At 50.8% G+C, this 20,724-nt stretch overlaps 1 protein-coding gene across 1 annotated transcript; it reads left to right on the top strand.

Annotated features, from left to right (window-relative positions):
* Window positions 1-584: 584 nt before the first annotated feature.
* Window positions 585-3,618, top strand: TFF2 (trefoil factor 2). Its single transcript, XM_060640517.2, has 4 exons — window positions 585-712; window positions 1,392-1,541; window positions 2,436-2,582; window positions 3,432-3,618. Exons 1-4 carry the CDS (start codon window positions 628-630, stop codon window positions 3,443-3,445), a joined length of 396 nt encoding a protein of 131 aa, XP_060496500.1. The 5' UTR covers window positions 585-627; the 3' UTR covers window positions 3,446-3,618.
* The last annotated feature ends 17,106 nt before the right edge of the window (window positions 3,619-20,724 follow it).

Here is a 20,724-nt window from a genome sequence, read left to right on the forward strand (position 1 = left end):
CTTGAGGAGACAAAGCGCTCCCATGGAAGAGAAACCGAGGCGTTTCGGGGGTTGCTGAAATGAACCTGTTATTTTACTCACCAGCCCCGTGTCCAGGGGGAGCGGCCCCTCCCCGGGACGGACACGAGGAGACACAGGAGACAAGGGGCTGGGGCTGGCAGAGGCGTCCCCGCTGCCTTGGAGGTGGGGTCTTCTCCATGTCTCCTGCTGGCTTGGTCATTTTCCCCAGTAACCTTGGGCCTAATAGTTAAAAAGAAAAAAAAAAAATCCTGTAACCGCCTCCTTTATCAGGAGACATACATGGCTTATCCCTTCCTGGGTGTGATCCCGTGAGCGCCCAGTGCCAGATGTGCACGTGGCCAGTTTTCCACGTCGGCATCCTGGTATGACCTGGCTCCCGGCCCAGGGCAGGGGGAGGCCTGGCCAGTGTGCCCGCAGCCCCTGGCGGAAACCTCGTATTGTCTCTGGAGCAGCGGGTTACCTCAGCCCCTTTTCCTAACAAAGGAGCCACAGGGCTGGTGCCCCAGGGGACACAGGAAGGTTATCTGCACTTGGTGAGCAAACAGAGAGCAGAATATAAAACGGCCCGTGGCAGCGGGCGCTGTGCATTCTGCCCTGGGGCGCAACATGGACATGGGACCTCGAGGCGTCCGGCTCCTGGCGGTTCTCCTGGTCCTGGGGCTGTGGGCCCCGGCAGGGGCCCACAAACCTTGTAAGTGAACGGCTGTAGGTTGTCCTGTGTCTCTCGGTGTCCTTGACCGGGCGACGGAGCACTGGGGCCAGCGAGCCCCGAGAACCTTCTCGCGCACCCCCAAAATGCAACGGAGGTGTGCAGACTGCGTGCTTTCTGCGGTGCCTCCCTTGGCCTCGCTGGGTCTCTGTGCTCTTGGTTGTTGCCCTCAAAGCGCCGGGGTGGGGTGTGATGGGCTCACTTGAGCGCAGAAGTAGCTAAAAAGGCACCCCGAGATTCGTGATGTGGGCTATGCGATTCGTGCACCCTTCCCGCCATCAGGAAGGACACCCTGATGACGGGGGGCTGTGTGGCACCTGCAGGAAAGCCACCCTTCGCGGACAAGGTCAGGGTGAGCACAGGAGCCGGGGGGCCAGCTACGGAGAAGGGCTGGGAAGGGGCCCCCAGGGTGTCTGGAGCCCACGTTGGTCATCTTTTACTCTGACTTTTCCTAGGTCCTCTGTCGGCCCTGTTTCCAGAAGGTTTCTCCTTTTTTTTTTTAACGAATAAAATAATTTCTGCAGATGCCCTTTCTCAGAAGGGCATCACGTGGTTCAAATACAGGCAGGATGGGACTTTCCTGTTTCCCTGCGCGGCCGCAGGACCCACGTGGCAGGCGGGGAGCACGTGTGGTTCAGGCTGACCGAGGCTCTCTCCACAGCCCCCTGCCGGTGCTCACGGATAGCCCCCCACAAGAGGGAGAACTGTGGATTCCCGGGCATCACCAGCGACCAGTGCTTCTCCTCTGGCTGCTGCTTCGACTCCAGCGTCGTGGGGGTCCCCTGGTGTTTCCACCCCCTCCCGAAGCAAGGTAACCCCCAGGGGGAGCTGGCCCTCTTCCGGCGCCCTGACTGGCTTCCCAGTGTGTATGTGTGGATCCCCGCCCGGGCCAGCCAGGAGGGAGGAGAAAGGGGGCCCTGGCCCGCACACCCGGAGCCCCCAGGGTCAGCCACTTGCCCTTCTGCAGACTTTTGTGAGAACCCGTCAGTTTTACTGTGTTAGAAGGAAAAACAGCTCTCAGGGCCCTCCTAGCTGTGCAAGTACGACTTGGGAAGGAGCTTCTAAGGGCAATGAAGGCATTTCATAGGATGGTATCCACATGACTGCTCATAGACCTTAAATGGTAAGAGGCTCAGTTAAAACTGCCAGGATTTTCCTTTGAGAAGGAGTCTGACGTCAGTGCACATCAGCAAGATACCAGGTCTTTCATTCCAAGGCGTGCACAAGAGAAAGTCGCGTGTGCATAGCACTCCGTGTGGGTGGAACTCGTGCCCGCGGCCGCCCGTCCACACCGCCAGCAGCTGTGGGTGACGGGCTCCCTGGGCGTTGAAGGGGACAAGACAGACGGGTGGTTGTTCGCCGGGGCCCTCCCGCTGGCGGAAGCGGGGCTGGCTTTCAGCACCTCGGCCAGATGCTCCACATGCTCAAGTTCATGGTACGGTGGGTCGGCCCGTCTTACAGATGGGAATATCGGGTCCAGAGAGGCGAAATGGTTAACCCCGGGCCCCAGAACCTCTGACGTGCGGCCTCTGTGCGGATCGAAGGCGGCCGGCCTGGGGGTTGTAGTCCGGCGGCCCCCGCGCACGCCGAGGCTGAGGTCCAGCGCATCCCCCGGGGAGGACGGGAAGAGAAGTTGCCGTTAGCTAGCTGCCCTAACCGGGTCTCCGTGTCGCTCCTTTCCCGGTTCCGGGGGCCGCGTGACCAGCGTCGGAGGAGTGCGTCATGGAAGTCTCGGCCCGTAGGAACTGCGGGTACCCGGGCATCAGCCCCAAGGAGTGCGCCTCCCGCAAGTGCTGCTTTTCCGACAACATCTTCGAAGTGCCCTGGTGCTTCTTCCCGATGTCCGTGGACGGTAATGTCCGTGCAGGTCGGGGCGGGAGCCGGGGCCGTGGCGGGGGGCTGCCGGGCCCCGAGACGACTCTGGCCCCCCCCCCCCCCCCCGCCATCGACACCAGGCCCCTGGGCCCCGTGGGGGCCAGGCCAGCACGAAACGGCTCTGAGGGCGAGTCCGGAATGCTGTCCACGCTGACGGCCGCTTTTCCAGAAGCCGAAAGCCCCCAGGCTCCCACTGTGGCTCGCGTGACGGCCGCAGGGAGCAGGTCACTTCAGTCACGCCCCCGGGTCCCGGTGCGGCTGGTGGCACCGCCCAACTCACTGTCCTCAGGCCACCGGTTTGCGGTGCTACTTACTAAGGGTGGTGTGCGGTGCTGGGGGCCGCGTGGGGGGACGTGGGCCTCCCCCAACCCCCGGGGCCTTACTGCTCCCTTCACGTGGGGGCCCACGGCTGCCTGCCCAGCGCCACCCCAGGAGGGTCTGGCTGCCCCCTCCCCATTAGCTGCAGCGTGTCTCCTGACACTGCGTTTGGCCACACCAAGGAAAGCTCAGACACTTTCCCAAAATGGGCACCGTGGCCTTGACCGTGCTGGATGGTCTTTCCCCGTTTTAGAACCTCAGGGTCCTCTGGAGAGTGCAGCCTTCTCTCAGACTCGTCCGAGCGATGCCTTCGCTAAGGGTCATTCTGGACAACTGCCATTCCTGGGGTGGGGGTGGGGGGGAGAATGGACCCCCCCCCCCAGAAGTGTCCCCCTTCACCCCCCAGAACGGGGGTCCTTCAGCAGGAAGTCTATTGACAGGAGCCCCCGGGCTCCCCCGGCCCCCCTAACGCTGCCCATTTCAAACCTCCGCCATTTCCAATTTCCAGACTGTCATTATTAAGAGGAGTCCCTTCCGAGGACCCAGCAGCTCCCTGGATGTCTGGAAATGAGGAATACTCACCACCACATCTCAGGTTTCCTGACTTCCTGGCTTTCCTGAATCGGCCTTCTGTCCTTTCCACTGGTTCCACATACAACTCCTTCAAATAAAGAAAATCCTTAAAATCTGCTAAATTTCCTCTTGGCTTCATTGAGGCAAAAGCGGAGAGAGGGGGAGAGGGAGTGTGTGTGTGTGCAGGTGAGAGGGCGCACGGCTCTGATTCTCTCATTTGCTGCTGGAACACGGGTCCACCCGGCACACGCAGGCTGCGCCAGCCGCAATCAAGGATTGCGTGCACGGGAATTTCAGAAACCACAACCACTCCTGTTCCCGATCACTTGTATAAAAACTCAAGTGCCTTTAGCCCTGAAAACCTCTTGGTGGGGGGGGGGAGCGCCTCGGTGGCTCAGTCGGTTAAGCCAACTGAAACTTTGGCTCAGGTCACGATCTCGCAATTCGTGTGTTCGAGCCCCGCGTCGGGCTCCGTGCTGACAGCTCAGAGCCTGGAGCCTGCTTCGGATTCTGTGTCTCCCTCAGCCCCCTGCCCCGTCTCAAAAATAAGTACATATTTTTTAAAAACTTAAAGTTTAAAAAATAAATAAATAAAATTTTTAAAAAGTCTTGGAGTAACACATAATTTCTGATCATAGTTACAAGATTGCTTCGCTTGTATCAAACGCGCCCCGGACCGCGGCTTCTGCACGGAGGGTGGGAGCCACCTGTTCATCCCGCGTGTGGGGCGGGGTGGGCCGGCTCAGCGCCCCCCCCCCCCCACACCCAGCGACACTTTCCCAAAATGGGCTTCCATGTTTCCTGGCCTCCCCCTCTAAGTGCCGAGGTCTGAAGCCGTCCGGAGAGGAGGCCGACAGCTTCCATCGTATCAAGCCAGCCCGGAGGAAGGTTTGGGCGCAAAACCTCGTTCTACGGGTCTCCACGAAAGGGTCCCGGCATTCTTCAGTCGGGCGGGAGTGCGGGCGATGACACAGGCCAGTCTTTCTGTGGCCTCTCCCTCCTCCCCGATGCCGCCTCCAGCTTGAGCCCACCGGCTTAGCCAGGGTGTAACCCACGGGCCCGCCTGCCACCGTGGAAATCCAAGGCCTCTCCTTCCAGGGCTGGGGGTTGCCCAGGGTGCCCACTCTGCATTCAAAGGTAGGAATGCTCAGAAACGCCGCTTCAAGGAAGGACCTCGGCCCACATCACCTCTCGGGACGCCTATTTTGAGTCAAGCCGAGTCAGCGTCATATCTTGGTCTGGCTTACAACACACCCGTGAGCTCAAGGAGACAAGGGCTCCCGTGGGACCGGGGTCTCTGACACAGGACAGATGGGCTGCGGAGACGGACCCTGGCGCCTGTGACGTCACTCACCACAGAGCACCGTGTCCCTCACCGTGTACTTCACGCCGGAGGCACAGCCGCGTCAGGCCCCGACCTTCGGAAAGGGTCTTGCCCCTGGACTGGAACCGAGAGTTTGGGGTTCTGCTCCCGGAACTGGCACAGGGCCGCCTTGCCTGCAGGGCTCGGGAAGCTCCAGGTCTCATGCCCTCCGTGGGCCTTTCCTGGCCCGCCGCTCCTGTCCTCGGGCCCTCTGCACCCCTCGGCGGGCACGGGAACGTGGCATCCTTCTCGGAGCTTTCTCGTGCCCCCCACCCCCCCCAGCCTCGCTTCCTCCCGGAGGGTCTCCTGGTGCAGCTCGCCTTACCTGGAGGAGCGGAGCCTACACCGCCCGTCTGATGACCAAGGGTGGATTCTTGAACAGCGGCCATGGCCTTCGCCCTGGGCTCAGGGGCTTGGCCGACTTACCCCGTGTCAGATACCCTGCATCCTGCTCTACCCCTGCAGATTGCAGGCCACGGCGGGGCACCCCACCGTGGTGGCTGGGGCTGTGCTCCCTCCTCCCCCTCCAGATGGGCCGCCGGAGGGTCCTCGTTGTCCCAGGAGCAACAGCTGGTGACATTCAAACCCACCCCATGAGAAAAACCAACCTTCCTTTCTCCTCCTCCGATGAGGTCGTTCCTTCACCCCTTTGCCGTGTCTGCTTCTCTTTCCCTCCTTCCGCCTCCCTCCCGTGGGACCCCGCTGGCCGGGCAGGGGTGCAGAGGGTCCAGCGGTTGCCCCCAGAGCCCGAGCAGAGGAAGGGGAAGGCCATCTCCGGCCCTCGATCCCACCGTCCTGGTCTCTGGCTTCTCAGTGTCCTGCAGGCTTCTTCCTGGCTGGTTCAGGTAACAGGTGCCGTGACAGGTGCTCACAGAAGAGGGGACCGGCCAGCCTTTTGGTAGCGGGAACAGCAGGACGAGCCACAGGGCACAAGTGGGTTGATATCCCATGTGTGTGACCTTGGCGGGGGGGGTTCTCTTATCTCTCAAGATCTTCCGCTTTTCTGTTTGTAAAACATAGGTAGGAGTTAGATTCCTAGCCGTGTTGTGGTGGGAATTAAAACCGATCTTTGTGAACTGCCTGGTGCCGGGTACGCTGTGGGCTCTTTCGGGAGAGTCTGGGCAGAGGTGACCGTCTGCTCTCATCCTGACACCAAGTGGGGTCATGTAGGAAAGCCCGTCCCCACGCACAGCAGCATGGCTGTGTCCAGAATGTGGAGGGAGCCTGACGAATACGTATCTACTCCTCGTATTCACGACACCGTCACCATGTCCTGAATATATATGTGCGGCCGATTCTCTGTTCAAGGTTCCCGAGGGCCTCCTAACCAATTTCATCAATGACCAATGTGACGGTGCTTGATGTGTGTGTCTGCTTAAAGACAATTTATTTCAAATGTATTATTGACTCATTAGCATTGAACCCACAGCCAACAGCACTATAACTCATGCCCGGACGTACCTCACATGCACACCTGCTTTCTCTGCACGGCACGACACGACCTTCTCGCCCACAGGTCGCACTTCCCCACTGTGCACGGGAACCATTTAAACAGCGAAATCAACGAAAAGCACAAAGATGCGAAAAATGCAGTACTAAATCGGCCATGAAAGGTCTCCTGTCTACAGTCTGAGAGCTGTAACGAGAAGGCACAGTGTCACCTTGCCGGACCTCGGCTGGCAGTGTTCGTGTCACAAATAAACATTAGCCAGCAGGTGAATTTGCACATAGGGGATCTGAATTATGAGGATCGGTTATATATTCATCATAGGTATTGCATGCTCAATACGCGGATGTTGGAGGTGTGGCTTATACACACAAATACCCCTTGCTGTTGCCTTGGGGTCGAGGGGCCCCGGGCCCCCCCCTCCGCCCCTTTTGCTTAAAGAAAGAGAAAGAAAGACCACAGCACAATCTGAGCCTCCGTGGGGAGCCCTGGAATCGGGCTGTGGCAGTGAGAGCATAGGTATCAGATCTCCAAAATACATATGCTGCACTTATGTTCTATATGATTTCTGCTTCAAGCTCAGTTCGCAGCTGTGTGACCTTGAGCAAGTTACGTAGATGTTCTGTGCCTAATTTTACTCGTGTGCAAAGTGGGGGTATTGACAGCATCTTTTCTAAATTTTATTTGAAGGAGAGAGAGAGAATATCGTAAGCAGACTCCAAGCCCAGCCCAGAGTCCCATGTGGGGCTCACCCTGGGATCATGACCTGGGCTGAAATCTCAATGGACTGAGCCCCCCAGGTGCCCCCAATAGCATCTTGTCGTGAGGAGTCAGTGAGCCAATTCGTGCAACATGCCGACCACAGTGTCAGGCACATAGGAAGGGCTCAGTGAGAACGTAATGCCAGTTACAGTCATTGTTGAAGCCACAGCCCAGCAGTCGAGGCCCCACCAGGAGACAAATGTGTCCCCACTGCCTCAGGACACAGCTCTCAGACCCTCCACGATCCTGCCTGCTGATGCAGGAGGCCAGTCCCTCCAAGTCCCCTCCCCAGGGCTTCTCCTGTGGCCCTGGCTGTGCTGTGGTCCTGGGGGCAGTGGTCCCTGTCCCAGGCACTGGCCAGAGGTGTTCCGGGGAAGAGGGCTTTTTCGGTCCCATCACCAGCTTCTCACAGCCTCTGTCCCCTGCCCAAGGCTTGTCTGCCTCTATGTGAACATCTGTGGGAGGTTTCCAGGACATTCCTGGGAGTTTGCTGCCTTTCCCCACGGCCCAGATGGGTTGGGAACAGAGGGGTAGCCTCTGTCCACAGCACCCGGAAGAGTCTGACCCCTGCTCCAGCCCAGCCGGGCTCCCCTGGCAGCTCAGACAGGGACGTGCTGATACCATGGCTGGATGACCAGGTTTCTACAAGGTCCCACGGCTGGCCGACTCCATGATTCCCTGTAGCCCAAAGAGAGCACAGAACTTCATAGGTGCTCAACCTTCATCTGGCACAGGCAGAAACGTGGCTTGGGGGAAAGAAGGACCGTTCTGTTCTGTTTGTCCTACTTGGGACACAGGTCTAGTGACTAGAAGGACCTTCCGGCCAAGGACGCTCATGCAGCTCCCACGCCAGTCCTCTGGTGCCCTCTGCTGACCACCCTGGGAGCGGACGTCCCCAGCATTCACCCGTTGGGCACCTGTGGGTTTCCCCAGGCAGTTGCCAAGATTTGGTGTCTGACCACACAGCCTCCCAATGTCAAGAGAGCGATCTCAGTAACAAGTGTAAGTTGCTGAACTCATAACGTAAGTCAGATTGGACCAGATTTAGTGATGTGGGCTCACAAAGCCGAGATTCTGTGTCCGACGATGCAGCTGGAGGGGGCGGTGGGGGGTTAGAAAAGGCTCTCTTGTGGCTGGAAGACAGTCATGTGTCTGCACATGGGAAGGGAAGGAAAGGGAGGTGGGAGGGGAGAGAGGAGGGTGGGAGAGAGAAGGGCAGGGAGAGGGAAGGAAAGGGAGAGGGGAGGCAGGGGGAGAGGGACAGAGGGGAAGGGAAAGAGGGAAGGGGAGGACCGAGATCCAGTCTCTCTGACCCTAATCCTACCAGATCAGGGTCCTACCCTTATGGCTTCATTTAGGCTGAATTACATCTGTCAAGGCCCCCGTGTCCAAATACCATCAACCTGAGGGGCAGGGCTTCGACATATGGGTTTGGGGGCACCACTCAGTCATAGCATCAGCCCTCAGCTCACTGACTTGACACGAGTGATGCTGATAATTGTAACGGTTGTACCTTAAAAGTTTGTTCTTTTTTTCAAATCAGCTCTATTGAGGTATAATTCAATACAATAAAACGTGCCTAATTTAAGTGACTTGATTCGGTGAGTTTTGAAAAACGTACGCGGTCACGGGAACACTACCGCACGAAGGTGCCGAATTCCCTCCGCCCTTTGGCGGTCGGTCCCCGTCTCCCACCTCCAGCGCCGAGAGACCGACCGTCCACGTTCTTTCGGGACAGTCTTGACTCCTGCGGATTTTCACGAGTTGACCGAAGAGTGTGTGCTCCTGGGCCTGTCTCCTTTCACCCGGCACCGTGCTCTCGAGACGTATCCCGGTCGCTGCGGGTAAAGGGACTCCTTTCCATCGTCCCCCCACCGCGGGGACACCACACGCTGTGAACGGCTTGCCAGCTGCTGGACACGTGGGCGGTTCCTGGTTCTTTACTACTAACCAAGTGCTATGGATGGTCTTCAGTGGGCTTTGGGAAGACACCTCTACTCATGGCAACTATCTGGTGGTCAGATTGCCACGTAGTGTTCTGCTCAGCTTCCTAAGAATGTAACAGACTGTTCTCTGGGGTCATCGGCCGGCTTTGCCTTCCCGGGAACAACGTATGAGGACCCCAGGTGTCCTCCTGTCCTCGCCAGCACCTGCCGTCATGTGTTAATCGTAGCCAGGCTAGTGGATGGGATACAGTATTTTATTTTCATTTCTGTCTCCCTGGCAGCCGGTGATACGGAACATCCATTCGTTGGCCCATCTGTGTGTTACATCCTGTCCTCCGCGAACGCGTCTGCTCAAACCTTTACGCCATTTTACTCAGGGGGCTTTGTGGTCTTTATACCGAGTCGGAGCGCTCTTCACCTGTTCTGCAAGCGAGTTCTTCATCGGGTGTGTGTTGTGCAAACGCTCTCCCCCAGTCTGCCAGGTACCTTTCCGTTTCCTTAACAGGACCTTTCAAGGAGCAAATGGTTTTCATTTTTCTGAAGTCCCGCCTTCTTTATGACTCACACTTGATGGGTCCCCGCTCAAACAAAATCTGTCTGATTCAAGGCCACAAGGACTTGCTGGTATATATTCTTCTAGAAGTTTCATAGCTTTTGCATTTTGGGTCTAGGACACTGTTCAAGTTAACTTTTCAGTAGGAATGTGGCTCCGATTTCGGCTCAGGTCATGATCTCACGGTTTGTGGGATTGAGCCCCGCATTGGGCTCTCTAAACTTGACTGAGCCACCCAGGCGCCCCTACGCTGTTGTGTTTTTCAAATGAAACACGTATCTGAAATAAGAGATTTTTATATCAATTTACTTTATCCTACGCCATACAAACTTATTGGCGATTATTTTTTATAATTCCATCAGAAAGGGTTTGGGGCTTTTTTTTCCCCATGTAAAGTGTTCACAGACAGAAGGGTTGGGAAGGGTTGCTCAGTCTGCTTCTACGCTCCTTCCACTCTCGACCCCCATCACTCTCGACCTCTCACCCCCATGTGTTACTCATTGACTCTAGAATCTGAACTTCTGTGCTTTGTGGCGACACTGTTCTGCAAAATGCACCTCGGCACACTGGGCGTATCGAACTAGGATCCAAATGATCCTCGTCGTGGCAAATAAACCACGCAGGGCTCCCGTGGGCCCGCTCTCAGTTTGTTTCACCAGGTCTGCAAGAGCCTGATGATAAGAAAGTGCTCAGCCTCTGCGGATGGTTTTCCATTCGTATCCGAAGCCACTGGGCGCGTGCTGCCTAGCTCACCTCTGGCCTCAGGGCGCAGCTCTGTGGTACAAGGTTCCCCCCCAAGCGCGTCCGGGTCACGCTCATTTCCCCATCCTCCGTCCACAGACCCCGTAGAGCAGGGGGGAGCTGAGCAGCCAGCGGCTGCCAGCTAAGCAGGGGCAGCTCAAGACAAGAGCGGGAAGGTCGGGTGAGGCCAGGCGTCTGCTCCAGGACTGTCCCCAGCTGCTCCGGGCATAAAACTCAGGGGCTTGGTTAGCGAGTTAGACCAAGTCCCGTGGAACTGAGTCACAAGGGACCAAGAATGCTTATCGTCTGCACCCCCCCGATCATCACAGTCGTGGTAAAGCAGTCACCGTGCGGGTCTCTGTCGTGCCGGCGACGACCCCGGGCGCTGGCAGGTGGATGGTGCTTCGCCCACTAGGTTGTGCCAAGCGTGGCTCCTCGAGTCACTCCACCTCGGAAGGAAGGCATCACGGTTATCCATCAGGAAACCGCGGCTCGGGTGTCCAGGGACACCCACGAAAGCTTGAATCCTAGTCTCTGTCTCCAGACCCACCAGGGTCATCCTCTCTCAACCTTCCTACCCCACCGCAAAGATCACGGTGAAGAACCCGGCCCGTGACCACTGTGCTCGGCTCTTGCCAAAAGGAGGCCAAGTACCGGAGATCCTTCTGCCCCCCCGGGGCTGCCCAGGGTCCCTCCCCCCACGTTTGTTCCCAGTCTCCGGATGTCTCACCCTGCCCTGGTGCCCTGGAGAGAGGCGCCTTCCCGTTTCAGGCGACACTGACTGACTCACATCCCGCCTGCCTGGTGGAAGTCAGTGCAGGGTCTCCTGTTCCTTTACTACCGCCTCTGTTGGAAAGAGCAACGAGCTGATGTTCATAGCCAACACCCACGCGTCTTTCCTCCCACGGCGGGCATGGGTGTTGGTGAAATTATTTTTGCAATTAACACATTCACCGACTCGGTGTCCCGAGCCACTAGAGGGCGGTAGCTGCAGCCGCGAGAACGCAGCATGGATCCCACAATGTGGCCTTTGACTTTGAGTTTCTGACGCCCCCTCCAGACCGTAGTCTTCTTATCAGGGGTGATCACATCTTCTTCCTTTATAGGCTCCCACAGCACCTGGGCTGAAGGCTGTGCACACAAAGGATGTTTGGTAAATATTGACTGATTGTTCTTTGTCCAATAACTTACCCACCTGTAGGAGTTCAACAAACACACACGCTTTGGTAAAACCCCTCAAGACGTTCAAACACAACATCTCGGAGAGTGCTCTGTATGAATAATCTGCTAATGAACCGTGCTATTTAGCTTTTTGCCTTTTGAGGCACCAGTCTTGAGAGCAGGTGGGCACCTTCATGACTAAGAACCACAGGGACGCATGGGCTGTTGAGGCCACCTGTTTCCTATGGATGTTGCCCTTCTTTGTGATGTGACACACTTTGCTTTCAATTCCCTGGTGGATTAAATGCTTCACGGGGTGAATGCGTGACAGCAGGGAAAAAGCACTCTTCAAAGCATTGATGGTGAGTACAAGAAGGGTGAACGTGAGAGACGTTCGCTCCAACAATGTCCATGTGGCACCTTTGACGCAAACCAGCCGGAGTCCCTGTGAGCAGCAGCCCCGGAGAGGTGACTGGCTGTGGGGAGTTTCTCCTCCATGCAGAGGACTCCCCCTGCCCTGCACGGACACGTTCAAGGAAGCAAGTGGAGACTCTGGTCCAGGCCATCTTGTACATTCTCTTTGTAGTTTTGATGGTCCAATATGTGGGTTTTTGTGTTTTTTTTTTTTTTGCTTTTGGCAAACAATGCATGTCTTTTTTACTTTTTATTTAAAAAAATTTTTTTAATGTTTTATTTATTTTTTAAGACAGAGACAGACAGAGCATGAACGGGGATGGGGCAGAGAGAGAGGGAGACACAGAATCCGAAGCGGGCTCCAGGCTCTGAGCCATCAGCACAGAGCCCGATGCGGGGCTCGAACTCACTGACCGTGGGATCGTGACCTGAGCCGAAGTCGGACGCTCCACCAACTGAGCCCCCCAGGCGCCCCGAACACAATGCATTGCTTAAGGATGGCGTCTGCTTTCCATTTCTTTTGAAGTCCTTAAGAACTATTGCAGCTGGACTAAACATTGTCTGAGGTGTGGTTGGAAAGAACCAGGCATGGCATACGGTTGTGTTTTATGAGATGTAAGATGCTTTCAATTCTATTGTTCTTACTGTGTCTTTTAGTGAAACATCTAATAGGCCGTTTAGCCTCATCTGGTGGATTAGTGCTCATTTCCAGAAAGTCAGAATCATCATCTCTAGCTTATTCTCTGACGGACTTCGAGGGGGAAGGACGAGATGAGGTACAGCAGGGGGACAAACCGATAGCATATTTGATCCAGAGGTTAATAGTGTGAACCCTGATCACTTACTTGGCACTTGCCGCTGGGACGCCGAGCCACACACATACAGCCTCCTCGTCCCCACCCAGGACACAGCCAGGCCTCCGTATTTGGCAGATTTGTCAAGCCTACTGATATAGAGGCAAAGCTGAGGTTGCCTCGCGGAGGCCCAAAGACCTGGGACTCAAAATCGGAAAACTTGAAATGACTGGACGCTTTGTTTCCTATTAAGATGGAATTCTGGAAGAGGTTCCAGAGTGGTCCCCTCCCTCATCCCTGACCAGATGAACCTCTCTGATATTGACCCGGCATCCCGGATGGAACATTACAGTTGCTTCTCCAAACCGGGACCCCAGTGTTCTGATCCCCAGCCTCGGAGCCGGCTTGTCCCAGGCTTGACCACACTCAGCACATTCCCTCCTTCCTTCCCAAACCACCTGACATCGTCTGGATTTTCTAAATAAACATTTTCAGCAGCCAGGAGGGGAGTTGAGATGGCGGAGTAGTAGGGGAACCCAGGGCTCGTCTCATCCCTTGAACGCAGCTACATTAACATCAAATCCTTTTGAACACCTAGGAAATCGATCTGAAGATTAAGAGAACAGTCTGTCCACCCAGAGGGAGAGGACACGGCAGGTACGTGGTGCGGAGACGTGAATTAGGGGAGAGGAAAGCCGAGGTGGCGTGTAACGGCAGGGAGCCCTTTTCTCAGAGAGAGAAGAGACAGAAAAAGAGAGAGAAGCGCGCTGGGTTCGCTCCAGAAACACACTCCCCAAAACCATTAACTGGGGAATTGAGGGGAACGATTGCAAGTGTTTACGTGCAGCAGAGCTCAAGTTCTGAGGTTTTAAAAGTCTGAGCCATTGGACAGAGTCAAGCCAGGCCCGTGGCCGCGCTCCTGGGGAGGAGAACAGAGGCCCGGGAGTGGGCGGCAGACAGGGGGGTGTGAGGATCCCCCGGGTCCCTCTGGGAGAGAATGTTCCCCTTCCCTGAGTTCCCTGGCAAGAGGGCAGATAGAGTGGTCGCAGCTTGTCACCGTGCCTCACCATAAACTCCAGGCACCTGTGCAGCCGTGCGACTGCTTTTCTGGGATGAAACAGTGCCGGGCACAGTGCTGCGAGGCCGCGAGGCTCTCCTCTGGAGGAGGCGAGTGGGTCTCCAGCTTGTCAGGCCCTTTAAGATTTGGGGTTTTGAATTCCAGCCGCACCAGAGAGAAAGCACAAGAGAGCTGTGGTGCTGGCGGGTTGACGGCAGACAGGTTGAGGGCAGGGATCCGACGGAAGCCGGGGACACAGGAGGGGAGACTGCTTGTCTGTGAGGGCTACCTGAACCGCGGCGGGTGCCTGGTCCCCTCTCTGGGAATGAGAGAGCAGGGTGTCACTGTTCCCCTCCCCCCTCCCCCACCGGCATGGTCAGACTTCAGCGAGCAGCACGGCTTCCCCAGTGGAGGGGGGAGCTGCTTACACCAAACCCTATCCCCCTGCTCCGTGCAGGCGCATTTTTACTACGACAGGTCTGACTGTGCCCCAGCACAGTGGGATCATCTCCCAGAGGACCAGCACAGGCCCCCTGCATGCATCAAGTCTACCGATCATAATTTCTTCTTTTTTTTAAGGTTATTTATTTATTTTGAGAGAGAGAGAGAGAGAGAGAGAGAGCATGTGCAGGAGGGGCAGAGAGAGAGAGAGAGAGAGAGACAATCCCAAGCAGACTTCATACCGTCAGCCAGAGGAGCCCAATGCAGGGCTCAAACTCACAAACCCATGAAATCATGACCTGATCTGAGATCAAGAGTCGGATGCATAACCAACTGAGCCACGCAGGCACCCCAAGTCTACTGACCACAGAGTGTCCACAGCATCAGCTGCAGTTCTGGTGGAAATAGGACCCGGCCTTCTTTTCTTCCTTTTCCCTTTGGAACCAGGCGTATAGTCTTTTGTTTTTGTTTTTTATTTCATTTTCTCTTTTTTGGATAGGCTTCTTCTTCTTTTTTTCCTTTCTTTTTCTTTGGAATTGGGTTTGTAGTTCTTTGTTTCTCTGTTTGTTTTTTGTTCCTTTTCCTTTTCTCCTTTTGTGGATCAGGCTTTTTTATTTTTATATCAGGTTTATTGTAGCAAAGCAGGGTTCACACAGCACACACCAGAAATACTTCCTGAAGTGCCAGTCCGTGCACAGTATGACCCCTTCTTAATACAGCATTACACTCAGGAGCAGGAAACATACAAGCTTTCATAATAGAAAACTATTGTATCATAAATGTAGACTTACGGAACACAGTGACTCCAGAAAGCACAATAATATTTATCATAGGAGTCCAGAAGAAGAGCAGGGAAAAGGGGCAGAAGGTTTATTTGAACAAATTATAACTGAGAATTTGCCTAATCTGGGGAAGGAAACAGGCATTCAAGTCCAACAGGCACAAAGAACTCCTCTCAAAATCAAAACAGGTCAACACCAAGACATATCATAATGAAACTTGCAAAATACAAAGATAAAGAGAGAATTCTGAAAGCAGCTAGGGACAAAAGGTCCTTAACCTACAAGGTTAGACACATAAGGTTAGCAACAGACCTGTCCACTGAAATTCAGCAGGCTGGAAGGGAGTGGTAGGAAATAGTCAAAGTGCTGAACGGGAAAAATATGCAGCCAAGAATTCATTATCCAGCGAGGCTGTCATTCAGATTAGAAGGAGAGATAAAGAGTTTCCAAGACAAGCAAAAACTAAAGGAGTTCATGACCACTAACCAAACCCTGCAAGAAATATTAAGGGGCAGGAAAGAGAGACCAAAAGCAACAAAGGCTAGAAAGGAACAGAGACGATCTACAAGAATAGCGATTTTACAGGTAATACAATGGCACTAAATTCATATCTATCAATAATTACTATAAATGTAAGTGGGCTAAATGCTCCAATAAAAAAACATAGGGTACCAGGATGGATTAAAAAAAAACAAGACCCATCAATATGCTGCTTCCAAGAGACCCATTTTATACCCAAAGACACCTCCAGATTGAAAGTGAAGGGACGCAAAACTATCTGTCATGCTAATGGATGTCAAAAGAAAACTGGAGTAGCCATACTTATGTCAGACAAACTAGATTTTAAACCAAAGACTGTAACAAGTGATGAAGAAGGGCATTATATCATGATTAAGGTGTCTATGCAAGAAGATCTAACAATTGTAAACATTTATGCCCCCATCTTGAAGAACCCAAATATATAAATCAATCACAAACATAAAGAAGCTCATTGATAATAATACCATAATAGTAGGGTACTTTAACACCCTACTTACAACAATCGATTGCTCATCTAAGCAGAAAATCAGCAAGGATACAATGGCTTTGAATGACATACTGGGCTGGACTGACTTAACAGACATATTCAGAGCTTTTCATCCTAAAGCGGCAGAACATGTATCTACTCGAGTGCACATGGGACATTCTCCAGAATAGATCATGTACGGGGTCACAAATCAGGTCTCAACCAGTACAAAAAGATTAAGATCATAGCATGCATATTTTCAGACCATAATGCTATGAAACTTGAAGTCAACCACAAGAAAAAATTTGGAAAGACCACAAATATATGGAGGTTAAAGAATGTCCTACTAAAGGATAAATAGATTAACCAGGAAATTAAAGAAGAAATAAAAAAAAACACATGGAAGCAAATGCAAATGAAAACAGTACAAAACTTTTGGGATGCAGCCGGCAAAAAGTGGTCTCAGATGGAAGAATATAGCAATACAAGCCTACCTCAAGCAAGAAAATTCTCAAATACACAACCTTATACCTAAAGGAGTTGGAAAAAGAACAACAAATAAAGCCTAAAATCAGCAGAAGAAGGGAAATAATAAGGATTAGAACAGAAATAAATGACATAGAAATAAAAAAAAAAAAAACCACACAGTAGAACAGATCAATGAAACTAGGAGCTGGTTCTCTGAAAGAATTAACAAAATTGATAAACCCCTAGCCAGACTTATCAAAAAGAAACGAGAAAGGACCCAAGTAAATAAAATCCCAAATGAAAGAGGAGAGATCACCATCAACACTGTAGAAATACAATTATAAGAGAATATTATGAGCAATTATACAGCATCAAATTGGGCAATCTGGAAGAAATGGATAAATTCTTAGAAATGTATAAACTACCAAAAGCTGAAATAGAAGATTTGAACAAACCCATAACCAGCAAAGAAATTTAATCAGTAATCAAAAATCTTCTAACAAACAAAAGTCCAGGGCCAGATGGCTTCCCAGGGGAATTCTACCAAACCTTTAAAGAAGAATTAAAACCTATTATTCTAAAACTGTTCCAAAAAAAATAAAAAACTTCCAAATTCATTCTATGAGACCAGCATTACCTTGATTCCAAAACCAGACAAAGACCTCACTAAAAAGGAGAATTAAAGGCCAATATCCCTGGTGAATATGGATGCAAAAACTCTCAACAAGATACTAGCAAATCGAATTCAACAGTACATTAAAAGTATTATTTACCACAATCAAGTGGGATTTGTTCCTGGGTTGCAGTGGGGGTTCAATATCTGCCAATCAACCAATTCGGTATACCAGATTAATAAAAGAAAGGATAAGAACCATATGTTCCTCTCGATAGATGCAGAAAAAGCATTTGACAAAATACATCATCCTTTCTTGATAAGAAGCCTCAAGAAAGTAGGGATAGAGGGATCATACCTCAAGAACATAAAGGCCATTATACAAAAGACCCACAGCTAATATCATCCTCAATGGGAAAAAACTGAGAGATTTCCCCCTAAAGTCAGGAACAAGACAGGCATGTCCACTATCACCACTGCTATTCAATGTAGTTTTGGAAGTCCTAGCCTCAACATTTGGACAACAAAAGGAAATAAAAGGCATCCAAATTGACAAGGAAGAAGTCAAATTTTCACTCTTTGCAGGTGACATAATACTCTGTAGAAAACCCGAAAGACTCCACCAAAAAATTGCTAGAACTCAGCAAAGTCTTAGGATATGAAATCAATGTATAGAAATCAGTTGTATTTCTATACACTAATAAAGAAGCAGCAGAAAGAGAAATTAAGGAATGGATCTCATTTACAATTGCACCAAAAACAATAAGATACTTAGGAATAAATCTAACTAAAGAGGTGAAAGATCTGTACTCTGAAAACTATAGAAAGCTTATGAAAGAAATTAAAGAAGACACAAAGAAATGGAAAAACACTCCATGCTCATGGATAGGAAGAACAAATACTGTTAAAATGTCTATACTACCCAAAGCAATCTACACATTCAATGCAATCTCTGTCAAAATAACACCAGCATTTTCCGCAGAGCTAGAACAAACAATTCTATTTTTTTAGTTTATTTCTTTACTTTGAGAGAGAGAGAGGTTGTATGAGTGTGGAGGAGAAGCAGAGAGAGAGAGAGAGAGAGGGAGAGAGAGAATTCCAAGCAGGCTCCACACTATCAGTGCAGAGCCCAACTCAGGGCTTAACTCATGAACTATGAGATCATGACCTGAGCCAAAAGCAAGAGCTGGACGTTTAACCAACTGAGCCACCCAGGTGCCCCTTGAACAAACAATTCTAAAATTTGTATGCAACCATAAAAGACCCCAAATAGCCAAAGTGATGTTGAAAAAGAAAAGCAAGGCAGGAGGCATCACAATTCTGGACTTGAAGCTATATTACAAAGCTGAAGTCATCAAAACAGTATGGTACTGGCACAAAAACAGACACATCGATCAATGGAACAGAATAGAGAACTTGGAAATGGACCCACAACTATATGGTCGACTCATTTTCAACAAAGCAGAAAGGAATATCCAATGGAAAAAAGCCAGTCCTTTCAACAAATGGTGCTGGGGAAACTGGACAGCAACATGCAAAAGAATAAAACTGGATCACTTTTTTACACCACACACAAAAATAAATTCAAAATGGATAAAAGATCTAAATGTAAGACAGGAAACCATCAAAATGCTACAGAAGAACACGGGCAACAACCTCTGTGATCGTGGCCATAGCAACTTCTTACTAGACATGTCTCCTGAAGGAAGGAAAACAAAAGCTAAAATGAACTAGTAGGGGCACCTGGGTGGCTAAGGTGGTTAAGTATCTGACTCTTGATTTCAGCTCAGGTCATGATCTCACAGTTCTTGAGTTCAAGCCCTGAGTTGGGCTCTGTGCTGACAGTGTGGAGCCTGCTTGGAATTCTCTCTCTCTGTCCCTCTTCCACTCTCTCTTTCTCTTTCAAAACAGATTAATAAACTTAAAAAAAATGAACTACTGGGACTTCATCAAGATAAAAATCTCCTGTACAGGGAAGGAAACTAAAAGGCATTAAAACTAAAAGGCAACCTACAGAATGGGAGAAGATCTTTGCAAATGACATATCTGATAAAGGTCTAGTATCCAAAATCTATAAAGAACTTATCAAACTCAATACCCAAAAAATAAATAATCCAGTTTAGAAATGGGCAGAAGACATGGACAGACATTCCTCCAAAGAAGACATCCAGATGGCTAACAGACATGAAAAAATGCTCAACATCACTCATCATCAGGGAAATACAAATCGAAACCACAATGAGATACCACCTCATACCTGTCAGAATGGCTATCATTCACAGCTCAGGAAACAACAGATGTTGGCAAGGATGTGGAAAAGGGGGGGACCCTCTTATACTGTTGGGGGGGGATGCAAAGTGGTGCAGCCGCTCTGGAAAACAGTGTGGGGGTTCCTCAAAAAGTTAAAGATAGAACTACCCTATGACCCAGCAATTGCACTACTAGGTATTTATTCAAAGGATACAAAAATACTGATTTGAAGGGGTACATGCACCCCAAAAGTTATAGTAGCATTATCAACAATAGCCAAATTATGGAAAGAGCTCAAATGTCCATTGACTGATGAATGGATAAAGATGTGGCACGTATGTATGTACAAACACACACACGCACGCACACACACACACACACACACACACACACTGAAATATTACTCAGCCATCAAAAAATAGGAAATCTTGTATGGAAACCAATTTGACAATAAATTTCATATATTGAAAAAATAAAAAAGTAAAATAAAAAAAAGAAAAAAATAGGAAATCTTGCCATTTGCAATGACATGGATAGAACTAGAGTGCATCATGCTAAGCAAAAGAAGTCAGGGAAAGACAAATACCATATGATTTCAATCATATGTGGGATTTAAGAAAGAAAACAGATGGACATAGGGGGAAGGGAAGGAAAAATAAAATAAGATAAAAACAGAGAGGGAGGCAAACCACAAGAGACTCTTAACGATAGAGAACAAACTGAGGGTTGATGGAGAGGGGTGGGTGGGGGAGGGGCTAGATGGGGGATGGGCATTAAGGAGGGCATGTGTTGTGATGAGCCCTGGGTGTCATGTGTAAGTGATGAATCACTAACTTCTACTCATGAAACCAATACAACACTACACGTTAACTAACTTGAGTTTAAATAAAAAGTTGGAAGAAAAAAAGTAGAATGTTGGTTGCAAGTTGAAATCTTAAATTTTGTATCCTTCAAAATCAGATATTAAAAAAAATTTGCTTAGGGGTGCCTGGGTGGCTCAGTCAGTTGAGCGTCCGACTTTGGCTCAGGTCATGATCTCGCAGTTCAGGGGTTTGAGCCCCGCGTCGGGCTCTGTGCCGACAGCTCAGAGCCTGGAGCCTGCTTCACATTCTGTGTCTCCCTCTCTCTCTGCACCTCCATGCTCACGCTCTCTGTCTCTCAAAAAATAAATAAACATTTAAAAAAATTGCTTAAATTGTTTGGAAGCTCATGATGTTTTAATTAAGATTATTTTTTTTCTAAAAAACTTTTTTCCGTAGCCAGATTTTCCTCAAACTGTATATAATGCAGTAGTCATCCAAGTGCACACTATCCAGATTTATCCATGTTGGACTTTTTTCTATTCACCTTGATAGCTCTCATTTTACAAAAAGAAATAAAACAATAAAAATGCCCCTTTTACCCATTCTTTTCTCTCCCTTCCTGGAGCT

Source organism: Panthera onca, chromosome C2, assembly GCF_046562875.1.
Source record: "Panthera onca isolate mPanOnc1 chromosome C2, mPanOnc1 haplotype 2, whole genome shotgun sequence".
Classification (NCBI taxonomy): Eukaryota; Metazoa; Chordata; class Mammalia; order Carnivora; family Felidae; genus Panthera; species Panthera onca.